The following is a 16498-nucleotide window of genomic DNA, read 5'->3' as shown; positions in this document are numbered from 1 at the left end:
AAGTCTTTTTAACAAATAATAGTGGAACAACTGGGCAAACAAATAGGAGGAAAAATGAACTTTAATCCCTACTTCATGTCACAACGAATCATTTTTAAAGTTCTAGAAGAAAACAAAGAATAATATCTTCATGACCATAGGTTTGGCACTGACTACTTAGACAGGAATCAAAAAGAAATTACAATAAAAATAATAAATTGTTCTTAAAGTAAATTAAATTTCTGCTCATCAAAAGACACTATTAAGAGGCCAGGCGTGGGCCGGGCACAGTGGCTTACGAGGCGGGCGGACCGCGAGATTACAGATCTTGAGGAGATCCAGACCACCTGGCTAACAGAGTGAAACCCCGTCTATACTAAAAATACAAAAAATTAGCCGGGCGTGGTGGCGGGCGCCTGTAGTCCCAGCTACTCTACTCCAAAGGCTGAGGCAGGAGAATGGCGTGAACCCAGGAGGCGGAGCTTGCAGTGAGCCGAGATTCCACCACTGCACTCCAGTCTGGGCGACAGAGCGAGACCCCACCTCAAAAAAAAAAAAAAAAAAAAAGGGCCAGGCATGGTGGTTTATGCCTGTAATCCTAGCACCTTGGGAGACCAAGGCGGGTGGATCACTGGAGGTCAGGAGTTGGAGACCAGCCTGGCCAACATGGTGAAACCATGTCTCCACTAAAAATACCAAAATTAGCCAGGCACGGTGGCCCGCACCTGTAATCCCAGCTATTTGGGAGGGCTGAAGCAGGAGAATCACTTTTACCCAGGAGGTGAAGGTTGCAGTGAGCCAAGATTGCCCCGCTGCACTCCAGCCTGGGCAACAGAGCAAGACTCTGTCTCAAAAAAAAGAAAAACACCATTAAGCAAATTAAAAGATAACTCACATACTGAAAGAAAATATTCATAATGCCTATTTTGACTAATAATTCTTACCTAAAATATATGAAGAATTCTTACTACTACATAACACAAATGTAAGCAGTCCAACATAAAGAATAAGCCAAAGAGTTGAATAGGATCATGAAGATATATGATTAGCCAATAAGCACATGAAAATGTTCCAACTATCAATAGTCATCAGAGAAATTTAAAATCATAATAACATACTACTATGACCAGAAGGACTAAGATTTTAAGAGACTATATTACCTAGTGTTGGTGGAGATATTGAGCAATTGGAACTCCCGTAAGTTGCTAGGGAGAATGCAAAATGAACAGCCCCTGTCGTAGCATAGTGGAAAGATTATGGAAGTCTTTAAGGGAAAAACAAAAACAAATCAAAGATTTTCACATATAGGTATTTATTGTAGCATTATTTAGTATAGTAAAGATTGGAAAATCCAAATGTTTCACAATGGAGGAATGTTAAATTAAAAGTATGGTATATCTTTATAATGATTTGATAAAATGTTTTAAATGGTGGAATTGTTTATGAAATAAATGTTATTTAGAGAAATCAGAATATGAAACTGTCTTTATTGGATTAAAAATCATCATGGAAGGGGCCAGGCATGATGGCTCACACCTGTAATCCCAACACTTTGGGAGGCCGAGGCAGGCAGATCACTTGAGGTCAGGAGTTTGAGACCAGCCTGGCCAATATGGTGAAACCTTGTCTCTACTAAAAATATAAAAATTAGCTGGGTTTGGTGGCACACACCTGTAATCCCAGCTACTTGAGAGGCTGAGGCAGGAGAATTGGTTGAGACCCAGGAGGTGGAGGTTGCAGTGAGCTGAGATGGCACCAGTGCATTCCAGCCTGGGCTACAGAGTGAGACTCTGTTTCAAAAAAAAAAAAAAAAGGAAGGAAGAAAAAAGCCAAAGTTATGATGAAATTGTGTATTTTTTAATCCCCTCCATCACTTTTCTGTATCTTCCAAGTTTTCTAGAGGGACAAAGCATTACTTCTATAGTACAAAAAATGTTTATTTTAAAATAATGATTGCTTTGAATAACTATATAGTATTTAATGATGATAACTATAAAATTATTTGCTTTAGGGTTTTGACACATTGTAAATTGGCACATGGAAGTAGTTTTACTATTATTGTTAGATCCATATTCAGTTCAGTTCCTACCTTCATCAGGAAAGTAGGTGAATTCAGAAGGAGCTAGGGAAAATGACAGAATCAATAGACAGTACAGAAATAAAAATGATGGTGTTTTCCAGACAAATGAGCTTAGCTCTTTAACCACCAAATTTTGCATTTTAAAATTTTGATGAAACTCTTTCTAACATATGCATCATGCTTTCTTACTTACTAACTATATTATAGTGACCAAATCCCATCCTACCTCCTAGCTGTTTAGCTTTGGAGAATTGATGTAATAACCTTTCTTCCTTGTTTTCTTATCTGTATGATGGGGTTAATATTAAAACCCCTCTCATTGTATTGGCAGGTGTGAAAAGGATAATTTATATAAAGTATTTAGCAGAGGATTGGGTACAAAATAGTAGATGTCACTTTCTGTTATTACTATTACTACAAAGAACGTGTGGCACAGTAGCCATTCAATAGATTTGATTCACTGACTCAACTTACAATAAGGTCTTTAAAGCCTTTCAGAGATCTGTAAAACACCTACCTCTGTTAAATGGTCCCAGATCACTCACTCACTAGTCATTATAGTTCCTTTCTCTGCCCATTCTTTCACTGTTCCACGTTACTTTTCTTAATGTTTCTAGTTCTAGCAGCCTCCTCCTCTTTATAACTTGCAGTTTCTAATTTGCTGTCAGATAGCAAAGCCTGTTTAAGTCAGTACACTTTCAAGGAGTGCCTGGAAAACTCTTATAGCAACTCTGTGGATTAACATTTATTGCTTATTTAGTCAAACTTTTTCCTATCTAATTTGTATATCTAGGGTTAAGACTGTGTTCAACATAGTTTAGTTTGATGAATATCTATTTCCAGATTAATGGTAACATTTATATCAGCAAATATTATGTGTACTATGATTATAAACAGAAATTTAAAATTGGATGAGCATTAAATTGAAAGTCTTGAAAATAATGTTCAGTGAAGAAAGAAATAGAGCAAACAATAAGCTTTGGAGTTGGTATTCAGTGCTCTATCAGCAATTGAAGTATGAGTGCAGAATAATATAGTATGTCAAAATCTGAGTCCTGTGTCCTTTTCAAGCTCTGTTATTGACTTCTCTGACTTTGAATAAATAGCTTAAACTCTTTGAAGTTACAGTTTCTCACTTATAAAACACAAGAGTTGGGCTACGTTGTCACAAGGCACCTTTCAGTTTCAAAATTCTGGGTTTTTTTGGACCTACCGCAAGCTTATTGTTATAAATTGTATAAAGAAGAGGGTGATGGGAAAGAATAGGAACAAAGATTATTTCAGTCATTGAAAATAGCTCTCAAATGTTTCTGAGCATGGAGACAGATTAAAATAGAAACTATGAATATTTATTTCACAAAAGAAAGTCTGTGAGACTTTATAACAAAGATAGAAAAACCATAGTGAAGAACATTTTACAAATACTATATAAATACAGATTGGCAAGTACAGAGAATTATAAAATGTTTATTAATCTGTGTGTCTATTGTTGCATTTGTCAGAAAAGTGGCAGAAAAAAAAGTAAGAAATATGAGAAAGAGAAAAATATAGTGCTTATTATAAGGAATTTGATACTATTGAACAAAACACAGTATGTAATATACAATACTACATTTTTATAAATAAATACAAAATTTAGAATTTGTAGCAGTTTTTAAAGATCTTTTAAAAGCCAATAATCATATCGCCTGAGAGGATATTTGATTAGGTATTGTTAAAACCCCTTCTAATTCTTATTATTTATTATCTATTTTCAGATAAAATTGGGTCATTTATTAAAGTAGCTATTTCTTATAAAAATAGTAAAAAAAAGGATTTTATATGTTTGTGCCATCCATGTTTAAATAATCTTGTGTGTCAATCAGTTACTGCTCCTTATTTTTTCCTGTATCATTTGTTTAAACAAATTTTCAAAATAGGCCAGGCATGTTGGCTCACACCTGTAATCCCAACACTTTGGGTAGGTGAAGTGGGAGTATTGCTTGAGCCCAGGAGTTCAAGATGAGCCTGGGCAACATACTGAGACCCTATCTCTATAAAGAGAAAAAAATTAATAAAAATATTTTTTAAATTCAGAATAATTGACATAACTTTGTCATGGTAAAGTAGTTTTCACATGGAAAAAAAAGCCTTTTAAACTTGTAGGAATTAAGAAATTAGAATAACCTACAAAAGACTAGGAAAATTTATCTCATTTTTTTCATTGTATTTTCAGGTTTAACTGAACTGAATGACAATCCAGTTCCCCTAGAACTTGAGCGCTGCAAGTCTCCTACCTCAGGTAAACGTGAGTGGTATTTTTCAAGATTCTGGTAGTTCACTGGAGTAATCTATTGCTTTATTTTCATGATCTTTATAATGTGAAATTTATAATTTTAGTAATTAGGTGTAATTCCATTCATTAAATTTACTGTAAGCAAATTTGATTCCAAATATAAAATATGAATAAATGTCTTTTAAAATACTTTTATCTCAAAATAAAATTAAGATCAGAAGTATAAGTGCAACACTTTAAAAGACATTTTAAAGGAAAGTTATTTTGCAGATACATTAATAATGCTTACTAAGTATCAAATAAAAATTGGTAATATACAGAAACTTGTCATCCTCTGGCCAGAGCTGAATTAGTGGGAAATATACAGTATACATGCAGGAGCAAATGATACCATTCCTCTGGACCACAGTTTGGAAACATGTATATTCATTAATTGACAAAAAAAATGATAATAGAATATGATATGAAGCAAAACATCAAGACAAAGTGTGTACCCATTAAAATATATTTAAAATGTGAGAATAAGATTCCCAGGGATACATCTTTAAGGTACTGTATGTCAAAAAAAAAAGTTAACAGTTATTTTTGGGTGGTGGGATTATGACTGGTTTGCCTGTTTTTTTAAATTTTTATGTATTTGATAATTCTGATTTTTCTATAATGTATGTATAGTTTTGTGTAAGTTTCTAAACACCAAAATAATTAGGTTTGTCTTTACTGAATGACAGATCTGTTCTTACAGACAAGAAATTATAGTTCATTTTTATTTTTATTATTTTTTATTATTTTTATACTTTAAGTTCTAGGGTACATGTGCACAATGTGCAGGTTTGTTACATATGTATACATGTGCCATGTTGGTGTACTGCACCCATTAACTCGTCATTTACATTAGGTATATCTCCTAATGCTATCCCTCGCCCATCACCCAACCCCAGGACAGGCCCCGGTGTGTGATGTTCCCCTTCCTGTGTCCAAGTGTTCTCATTGTTCAATTCCCACCTATGAGTGAGAACATGCGGTGTTTGGTTTTCTCTTCTTGCAATGGTTTGCTGAGAATGATGGTTTCCAGCCTCATCCATGTCCCTACAAAGGACTTGAACTCATCCTTTTTTTATGGCAGCATGGTATTCCATGGTGTATATGTGCCACATTTTCTTAATCCAGTTAATCACTGATGGACAGTTGGGTTGGTTCCAAGTCTTTGCTAGTGAATAGTACCACAATAAACCTACGTGTGCATGTGTCTTTATAGTAGGATGATTTATAATCCTTTGGATCTATACTCAGTAATAGGAAGACTGGGTCAAATGGTATTTCTAGTTCTAGATCCTTGAGGAATCACCACACTGTCTTCCACAGTGGTTGAACCAGTTTACACTCCCACCAACAGTGTAAAAGTGTTCCTATCTCTCCATATCCTCTCCAGCACCTGTTGTTTCCTGACTTTTTAATGATCGCCATTCTAACTGGTGTGAGATGGTATATCACTGTGGTTTTGATTTGCGTTTCTCTGATGGCGAGTGATGATGAGCATTTTTTCATGTGTCTCTTAGCTGCATAGAAGTCTTCTTTTGAGAAGTATCTGTTCATATCCGTCACCCACTTTTTGATGGGTTTTTTTTTTCTTCTTCTAAATTTGTTTGAGTTATTTGTAGATTCTGGATATTAGCCCTTTGTCTGATGAGTAGATTGCAAAAATTTTCTCCCATTCTGTAGGTTGCCTGTTCACTCTGATGGTAGTTTCTTTTGCTGTGCAAAAGTTCTTTGGTTTAATTAGATGCCATTTGTCAGTTTTGGCTTTTGTTGCCATTGCTTTTGGTGTTTTAGACATGAAGTCCTTGCCCATGCCTATGTCCTGAATGGTATTGCCTAGGTTTCCTTCTAAGGTTTTTATGGTTTTAGATCTAGCATTTAAGTGTTTAATTGATCTTGAATTAATTTTTGTTTAAGGTGTAAGGAAGGGATCCAGTTTCAGCTTTCTACATATGGCTAGCCAGTTTTCCCAGCACCATTTATTAAATAGGGAATCCTTTCCCCATTTCTTGTTTTTGTCAGCTTTGTCAAAGATCAGATGGTTGTAGATGTGCGATGTTATTTCTGAGGCCTCTGTTCTGTTCCATTGGTCTATATCTCTGTTTTGGTACCAGTACCATGCTGTTTGGTTGCTGGAACCTTGTAGTATAGTTTGAAGTCAGATAGCATGATGCCTCCAGCTTTGTTCTTTAGGATTGTCTTGGCAATGTGGGCTCTTTTTTTATTCCATATGAATTTTAAAGTAGTTTTTTTCCAATTCTGTGAAGAAAGTCATTGGTAGCTTGATGGGGATGGCATTGATTGGGCAGTATGGCCATTTTCACAATATTGATTCTTCCTATCCATGAGCATGGAATGTTCTTCAATTGTTTGTGTCCTCTTTTATTTCATTGAACAGTGGTTTGTAGTTCTCCTTGAAGAGGTCCTTTACATCCCTTGTAAGTTGGATTCCTAGGTGTTTTATTCTCTTTGAAGCAATTGTGAATGGGAGTTCACTCATGATTTGGCTCTCTGTTTGTCTGTTATTGGCATATTAGAATGCCTGTGATATTTGCACATTGATTTTGTGTCCTGAGACTTTGCTGAAGTTGCTTACCAGCTTAAGGAGATTTTGAGTTGAGATGTTGAGGTTTTCTAAATATATAATCATGTCATCTGCAAACAGTGACAATTTGACTTCCTGTTTTCATAACTGAATACCCTTTATTTCTTTTTTTTTTCTTTTTTTTTTAAATTATACTTTAAGTTCTAGGGTACATGTGGATAATGTGCAGGTTTGTTACATATGTATACTTGTGCCTTGTTGGTGTGCTGCACCCATCAACTCCTCAGCACCCATCAACTCGTCATTTACATCAGGTATAACTCCCAATGCAATCCCTCCCTCCTCCCCCCTCCCCGTGATAGGCCCCGGTGTGTGATGTTCCCCTTCCCGAGTCCAAGTGATCTCATTGTTCAGTTTCCACCTATGAGTGAGAACATGCGGTGTTTGGTTTTCTGTTCTTGCGATAATTTGCTGAGAATGATGGTTTCCAGCTGCATCCATGTCCCTACAAAGGACACAAACTCATCCTTTTTTATGGCTGCATAGTATTCCATGGTGTATATGTGCCACATTTTCTTAATCCAGTCTGTCACTGGTGGACATTTGGGTTGATTCCAAGTCTTTGCTATTGTGAATAGTGCTGCAATAAACATATGTGTGCATGTGTCTTTATAGCAGCATGATTTATAATCCTTTGGGTATATACCCAGTAATGGGATGGCTGGGTCATATGGTACTTCTAGTTCTAGGTCCTTGAGGAATCGCCATACTGTTTCCATAATGGTTGAACTAGTTTACAATCCCACCAACAGTGTAAAAGTGTTCGTATTTCTCCACATCCTCTCCAGCACCTGTTGTTTCCTGACTTTTTAATGATTGCCATTCTAACTGGTGTGAGATGGTATCTCATTGTGGTTTTGATTTGCATTTCTCTGATGGCCAGTGATGATGAGCATTTTTTCATGTGTCTGTTGGCTGTATGAATGTCTTCTTTTGAGAACTGTCTGTTCATATCCTTTCAAACTATACTACAAGGCTACAGTAACCAAAACAGCATGGTACTGGTACCAAAACAGAGATATAGACCATTGGAACAGAACAGAGTCCTCAGAAATAATACCACACATCTACAGCCATCTGATCTTTGACAAAGCTGACAAAAACAAGAAATGGGGAAAGGATTCTCTATTTAATAAATGGTGCTGGGAAAATTGGCTAGCCTTACGTAGAAAGCTGAAACTGGATCCTTTCCTTACTCCTTATACGAAAATTAATTCAAGATGGATTAGAGACTTAAATGTTAGACCTAATACCATAAAAACCCTAGAAGAAAACCTAGGGAATACCATTCAGGACATAGGCATGGGCAAGGACTTCATGTCTAAAACACCAAAAGCAACGGCAGCAAAAGCCAAAATTGACAAATGGGATCTAATTAAACTAAAGAGCTTCTGCACAGCAAAAGAAACTACCATCAGAGTGAACAGGCAACCTACAGAATGGGAGAAAATTTTTGCAATCTACTCATCTGACAAAGGGCTAATATCCAGAACCTACAAAGAACTCAAACAAATTTACAAGAAAAAAACAAACCACCCCATCGAAAAGTGGGCAAAGGATATGAACAGACAGTTCCCTTTATTTCTTTCTCTTGCCTGATTGCCCTGGCCAGAACTTCCAACACTATGTTGAATAGGAGTGGTGAGAGAAGGCATCCCTGTCTTGTGCCTGTTTTCAAAGGGAATGCTTCCAGTTTTTGCCCATTCATTATGATATTGGCTGTGGATCTGTCATAAAAGACTCTTATTATTTTGAGATATGTCCCATCAATACCTAATTTATTGAGAGTTTTAGCACGAAGGGCTGTGGAATTTTGTCAAAGACCTTTTCTACATCTATTGAGATAATCATGTGGTTTTTGTCTTTGGTTCCATTTATATGCTGGATTACATTTATTGATTTGCATATGTTCAACCAGCCTTGCATCCCAGGGATGGAGCCCACTTGATCATGGTGGATAAGCTTTTTGATGTGCTGCTGGATTTGGTTTGCCAGTATTTTATTGAGAATTTTTGCATTGATGTTCATCAGGGATATTGGTTTAAAATTCTCTTTTTTTGTTGTGTCTTTGCCAGGTTTTGGTATCAGGATGATGCTGGTCTCACAAAATGTGTTAGGGAGAATTCACTCTTTTTCTATTGATTGGAGTAATTTCAGAAGGAATGGTACCAGCTCCTCCTTGAACCTCTGGTAGAATTCAGCTGTGAATCCATCTGGTCCTGGACTTTTTTAGGTTGGTAGGCTATTAATTATTGCCTCAATTTCAGAGCCTGTTATTGGTCTATTCAGGGATTCAACTTCTTCCTGGTTTAGTCTTTGGAGGGTGTGTGTGTCCTGGAATTTATCCATTTATTCTAGATTTTTTAGTTTATTTGTGTAGAGGTGTTTATATTATTCTCTGATGGTAGTTTGTATTTCTGTGGGGTCGGTGGTGATATCCCCTTTATCATTTTTTATTGCATCTATTGGATTCTTCTCTCTTTTCTTCTTTATTAGTCTTGCTAATGGTCTATCAATTTTGTTGATCTCTTTAGAAAAACAGCTGCTGGATTCATTGATTTTTTGAAGGGTTTTTGTGTCTCTATCTTCTTCAGTTCTGCTCTGATTTTAGTTATTTCTTGCCTTCTGCTAGCTTTTGAATGTGTTTGCTCTTGCTTCTCTAGTTCTTTTAATGATGATGTTAGGGTGTCGATTTTAGATCTTTACTGCTTTCTCTTCTGGGCATTTAGTACTATACATTTCCCTCTACACACTGCTTTAAATGTGTCCCTGAGATTCTGGTATGTTGTGTCTTTGCTCTCATTGATTTCAAAGAACGTCTTTATTTCTGCCTTCATTTTGTTACGTTCCCAGTAGTCATTCAGGTTGTTCAGTTTCCATGGAGTTGAGCAGTTTTGATTGAGTTTCTTAATCCTGAGTTCTAGTTTGATTGCACTCTTGTCTGAGAGACAGTTTGTTATAATTTCTGTTCTTTTACATTTGCTAAGGAGTGCTTTACTGCCAACTATGTGGTCAGTTTTGGAATAAGTGCGATGTGGTGCTGAGAAGAATGTATATTCTGTTGATTTGGGGTGGAGAGTTCTGTAGATGTCTATTAGGTCCACTTGGTGCAGAGCTGAGTTCAATTCCTCGATATCCTTTTTAACTTTCTGTTGCATTAATCTGTCTAATATTGACAGTGGGGTGTTAAAGTCTCCCATTATTATTTTGTGGCAGTCTAAGTCTCTTCATAGGTCTCTAAGGACTTGCTTTATGAATCTGGGTGCTCCTGTATTGGGTGCATATATATTTAGGATAGTTAGCTCTTCTTGTTGAATTCATCCCTTTACCATTATGTAATGACCTTCTTTGTCTCTTTTGATCTTTGTTGGTTTAAAGTCTGTTTTATCAGAAACTGGGATTACAACCCCTGCCTTTTTTTTGCTTTCCATTTGCTTGGTAGATCTTCCTCCATCCCTTTATTTTGAGCCTATGTGTGTCTCTCTATGTGAGATGGGTCTCCTGAATACTGCACACTGATGGGTCTTGACTCTTTATCCAATTTGCCAGTCTGTGTCTTTTAATTGGGCATTTAGCCCACTTACATTTAAGGTTAATATTGTTATGTGTGAATTTGATCTTGTCATTATGATGTTAACTGATTATTTTGCTCGTTAGTTGATAAAGTTTCTTCCTAGCATCAATGGTCTTTACAATTTGGCATGTTTTTGCAGTGGCTGGTACCGCTTGTTCCTTTCCATGTTTAGTGCTTCCTTCAGGAGCTCTTGTAAGGCAGGCCTGGTGGTGACAGAATCTCTCAGCATTTGCTTGTCTGTAAAGGATTTTATTTCTCCTTCACTTATGAAGCTTAGTTTGGCTGGATATGAAATTCTGGGTTGAAAATTCTTTTCTTTAAGAATGTTGAATATTGGCTCCCACTCTCTTCTGACTTATAGAGTCTCTGCTGAGAGATCTACTGTTAGTCTGATGGGCTTCCCTTTGTGGCTAACCCGACCTTTCTCTCTGGCTGTCCTTAACATTTTTCCTTCATTTCAACTTTGGTGAATCTGACAATTACGTATCTTGGAGTTGCTCTTCTCGAGGAGTATCTTTGTGGTGTTCTCTGTATTTGAATGTTGGCCTGCCTTGCTAGGTTGGGGAAGTTCTCCTGGATAATATCCCGCAGAGTTTTTTCCAGCTTGGTTCCATTCTCTCCATCACTTTTACCTACACCAAACAGACGTAGATTTGGTCTTTTCACATAGTCCCATATTTCTTGGACATTTGTTCATTTCTTTTTACTCTTTTTTCTTTAAACTTCTCTTCTTGCTTCATTTCATTCATTTGATCTTCAATCACTGATACCCTTTCTTCCAGTTGATCGAATCGGCTACTAAAGCTTCTGCATTCATCACATACTTCTCGTGCCATGGTTTTCAGCTCCATCAGGTGAGTTAAGGAGTTCTCTCCAATGGTTATTCTAGTTAGCCATTCGTCTAATCTTTTTTCAAGGTTTTTAGCTTCTTTGCGATGGGTTCGAACTTCCTCCTTTAGCTCAGAGAAGTTTAATCTTCTGAAGCCTTCTTCTCTCAACTCGTCAAAGTCATTCTCCATCTAGCTTTGTTCCATTGCTGGCGAGGAGCTGCATTCCTTTGGAGGGAGAGAGGTGCTCTGATTTTTAGAATTTTCAGCCTTTCTCCTCTGTTTATTCCCCATCTTTGTGGTTTTATCTACCTTTGATCTTTGATGATAGTGATGTACAAATGGGGTTTTGGTGTGGATGTCCTTTCTGTTTGTTAGTTTTCCTTCTAACAGTCAGGACCCTCAGCTGCAGGTCTGTTGGAGTTTGCTGGAGGTCCACTCCAGACCCTGTTCGCCTGGGTATCAGCAGCAGCGGCTGCAGAACAGTGAATATTGCTAAACAGCAAATGTTGCTGCCTGATCGTTCCTCTGGAAGCTTCATCTCAGAGGGGTACCCGGCTGTGTGAGGTGTGAGTCTGCCCCTACTGGGGGGTGCCTCCCAGTTAGGCTACTTTGTGGTCAGGGACCCACTGAGGAGTCAGTCTGTCCATTCTCAGATCTCAAACTCTGTACTGGGAGAACCACTACTGTCTTCAAAGCTGTCAGACAGAGACAGTTAAGTCTGCAGAGGTTTCTGCTGCCTTTTGTTCAGCTATGCCCTGCCCCCAGAGGTGGAGTCTACAGAGGCAGGCAGGCCTCCTTGAGCTGCAGTGGGCTCCACTCAGTTCAAGCTTCCTGGCTGCTTTGTTTACCTACTCAAGCCTCAGCAATGGCAGGCGCCCCTCCCCAGCCTCGCTGCCACCTGGCAGTTCAATCTCTGCTGTGCTAGCAACGAGTGAGGCTCCATGGGCGTGGGACCCTCCAAGTTAGGCATGGGATACAATCTCCTGGTGTGCCGTTTGCTAAGACCATTGGAAAAGTGCAGTATTAGGGTGGGAGTGACCCAATTTTCCAGGTGCCATCTGTCACAGCTTCCCTTGGCTAGGAAAGGGAATTCCCTGACCCCTTGTGCTTCCCAGGTGAGGTGATGTCTTGCCCTGATCCAGCTCACGCTTGGTGGGCTGCACCCAGGTCCTACACCCACTGTCCAACAAGCCCCAGTGAGATGAACCCAGTACTTCAGTTGGAAATGCAGAAATTGCCCATCTTCTGCACTGCTCATGCTGGGAGCTCTCGACTGTTCCTATTCAGCCATCTTGGAACTGCCCCTCAATTCATTTTTATTTACATTATTTTAATTTGAACTTAATACAAATTTACAGAAGTTTAATAATGCCATTATAAAGCAGTGAGTTTGGACTTGTAGAAATTCATTTAGAATTGCAGCATTTCTTGGATTTATTCCATCCCTGAAAAGTTGTTAGTTCTTTATTCTTATTCTTCAGGAATCTAGGCTATGTATAATCTAGTTATATCCTATGTACATTTTTCTTTTAGTCATATATTTTTAATCCTTATTTTATTGGTCTTATTGTAAAGATTGTCTCATATGTTTATTCTTCCTTTTGCATTCTCATTGACACCAGCCTAATTTAGGTATTTATTGCCCCATACCTATGGTGTCATACAAATATTCTAGTAGGTGTCTATATTTTCTCTCTGCACCTTTTATGATTAATTTTCCATGTCATGTTGTAAAATTAATATTCTTATTACATTGATCATATTTTCCCATGGTTATAAATCTTCAATATAAAATATAATTCAATATCTTATATCAAATTTACATACCTAACTTCAAATTTTGTTACAGCTGGCCAGGCACAGTGGCTCATGCCTATAATCCCAGCACTTTGGGAGGCCAAGGAGGGAGGATCACTTGAGGCCATGAGTTTGAAGACTAGCCTGGGCAACATAGTGATATCCCATCTCATTAAACATAATAATAATAATAATTTTAAAAAGTTTTTAAAAGATCATTGTAGCTGTTCTACCTTTTGGTATTTTCATATAACTTTTATAAAGAATTTGTCATTTCACACACAAACATGCTTAGATTTTTATTATGATTTCACTGGATCTATAGATCACCTGGGCAGAATTAACATATTCAACAATATTGAAATTTTCATTCACTATCTCTCTATGTGTGTCTACTTTCTTTCGGTAATATTTTTGGGGTTTTTGGTAGAGATCTTGCACATCTTTCATTAAATTTATTCCTTTGTGGTTTTTTTCCTATTATTGTTATTTTTATGTCTTTTCCTAATTATTTGTGGTTAGAATATGAAAATACACCTAATTTTTGTATATCGAGCATGCATCAAGGAAATTTGCTAAATCTATTCCTTTTTTTTTTTTTTTTTTTTTTGAGATGGAGTCTTGCTCTGTCACCCAGGCTGGAGTACAGTGGCCGGAGCTCAGCTCACTGCAAGCTCCGCCTCCTGGGTTTATGCCATTCTCCTGCCTCAGCCTCCTGAGTACCTTGGACTACTTGCGTCTGCCACCTCACCTGGCTAGATTTTTGTATTTTTTAGTAGATATGGGGTTTCACCGTGTTAGCCAGGATGGTCTTGATCTCCTAACCTCATGATCCACATGTCTCAGCCTCCCAAAGTGCTGGGATTACAGGCTTGAGCCGCCGCACCCAGCCTGAATCTATTTCTTAATTCTTATAGTTTGTAAAATCCTTTTGGATTATCTACATATCCAAGTATGTCCCTTGTGAAAATGAAACTTCCGTTTTCTCCTTCTACAGGAAAAAATTGGCTAGGGCCTTCAATACAATATTGAATAGATGTGATATAAGTAGCCTTTTTTTCTTGTTCCCAGTCTCATTGATAAGATTTTCAGTAATTCATAATTAATTAATATAATTGTTGTCCATTTTTGGTAGATATGCTGCTTTTAGCCCTTTGCCTATGATGTTTCTTCTTTTGTTAATGTTATACCAGGTTTAGTAATACCACCACAATGCACAATGACCACACTTTTTTATATACTTTTTTTATCTTTTATTTTTTATTTTTAATTTTTTAATTTTTTTAAATTATTATACATTAAGTTCTAGGGTACATGTGCACAATGTGCAGGTTTGTTACATATGCATAGATGTGCCATGTTGGTGTGCTGTACCCATTAACTCGTCATTTACATTAGGTATATCTCTTAATGCAATCCCTCCCCCCTGTCCCCACCCCACAATAGGCCCCGGTGTGTGATGTTCCCCTTCCTGTGTCCAAGTGATCTCATTGTTCAGTTCCCACCTGTAAGTGAGAACATGCTGTGTTTGGTTTCCTGTTCTTGCGATAGTTTGCTGAGAATGATGGTTTCCAGCTGCATCCATGTCCCTACAAAGGACACAAATTCATCCTTCTTTATGGCTGTATAGTATTCCGTGTTGTATATGTGCCACATTTTCTTAATCCAGTCTGTCACTGATGGACATTTGGATTGATTCCAAGTCTTTGCTATTGTGAGTAGTGATGCAATAAACATACGTGTGCATGTGTCTTTATAGCAGCATGATTTATAATCCTTTGGGTATATCCCCAGTAATAGGATGGCTGGGTCAAATGATATTTCTAATTCTAGATCCTTGAGGAATCGCCACACTGTTTTCCACAATGGTTGAACTAGTTTACAGTCGCACCACCAGTGTAAAAGTGTTCCTATTTCTCTACATCCTCTCTAGCACTTGTTGTTTCCTGATTTTTTAATGATTGCCATTCTAACTGGTGTAAGATGGTATCTCATTGTGGTTTTGATTTGCGTTTCTCTGATGGTGAGTGATGATGAGCATTTTTTCATGTGTCTGTTTGCTGTACAAATGTCTTCTTTTGAGAAGTGTCTGTTCATATCCTTTGCCCACTTTTTGATGGGGTTGTTAGCTTTTTTCTTGTAAATTTGTTTGAGTTCTTTATAGGTTCTGGATATTAGCCCTTTGTCTGATGAGTAGATTGCAAAAATTTTCTCCCATTCTGTAGGCTGCCTGTTCATTCTGATGGTAGTTTCTTTTGCTGTGCAGAAGCTCTTTAGTTTAATTAGAACCCATTTGTCAATTTTGGCATTTGTTGCTGTTGCTTTTGGTGTTTTAGACATGAAGTCCTTGCCCATGCCTATGTCCTGAATGGTATTACCTAGGTTTTCTACTAGAGTTTTTATGGTTTTAGGTCTAACATTTAAGTCTCTAATCCATCTTGAATTAATTTTCATATTAGGAGCAAGGAAAGTATCCAGTTTCAGCTTTCTACTTATGGCTAGCCAATTTTCCCAGCACCATTTATTAAATAGGGAATCCTTTCCCCATTTCTTGTTTTTGTCAGCTTTGTCAAAGATCAGATGGCTGTAGATGTGTGGTATTATTTCTGAGGGCTCTGTTCTGTTCCATTGGTCTATATCTCTGTTTTGGTACCAGTACCATGCTGTTTTGGTTACTGTAGCCTTGTAGTATAGTTTGAAGTCAGGTAGCGTGATGCCTCCAGCTTTGTTCTTTTGACTTAGGATTGTCTTGGAGATGCGGGCTCTTTTTTGGTTCCATATGAACTTTAAAGCAGTTTTTTCCAATTCTGTGAAGAAACTCGTTGGTAGCTTGATGAGGATGGCATTGAATCTATAAATTACCTTGGGCAGTATGGCCATTTTCACGATATTGATTCTTCCTATCCATGAGCATGGTATGTTCTTCCATTTGTTTGTGTCCTCTTTGATTTCACTGAGCAGTGGTTTGTAGTTCTCCTTGAAGAGGTCCTTTACATCCCTTGTAAGTTGGATTCCTAGGTATTTTATTCTCTTTGAAGCTATTGTGAATGGGAGTTCATTCCTGATTTGGCTCTCTGTTTGTCTGTTACTGGTGTATAAGAATGCTTGTGATTTTTGCACCTTGATTTTGTATCCTGAGACTTTGCTGATTGCTTATCCGCTTAAGGAGATTTGGGGCTAAGGTGATGGGGTTTTCTAAATATACAATCATGTCATCTGCAAGCAGGGACAATTTGACTTCTTCTTTTCCTAACTCAACACCCTTTATTTCTTTCTCTTGCCTGAGTGCCCTAGTCAGAACTTCCAACATTATGTTGAATAG

The 16498-nt window shown here is 37.6% G+C and overlaps 1 protein-coding gene across 2 annotated transcripts in view; it reads left to right on the top strand.

Moving 5' to 3' along the window:
* The window catches only part of STXBP5L (syntaxin binding protein 5L), a 488800-nt gene that overhangs the window by 386090 nt on the left and 86212 nt on the right, over window positions 1–16498 (top strand). For both annotated transcript variants that reach the window (XM_015129967.3, XM_015129965.3), the window contains one exon: window positions 4275–4340. In XM_015129967.3, coding sequence (XP_014985453.2) covers window positions 4275–4340 — 66 coding nt within the window. The remainder of the gene's footprint in view (window positions 1–4274; window positions 4341–16498) is intronic.

The sequence above is a fragment of the Macaca mulatta genome, chromosome 2, assembly GCF_049350105.2.
Source record: "Macaca mulatta isolate MMU2019108-1 chromosome 2, T2T-MMU8v2.0, whole genome shotgun sequence".
In the NCBI taxonomy this organism is placed as follows: Eukaryota; Metazoa; Chordata; class Mammalia; order Primates; family Cercopithecidae; genus Macaca; species Macaca mulatta.
This window is presented reverse-complemented; position numbering and strand designations above follow the sequence as displayed.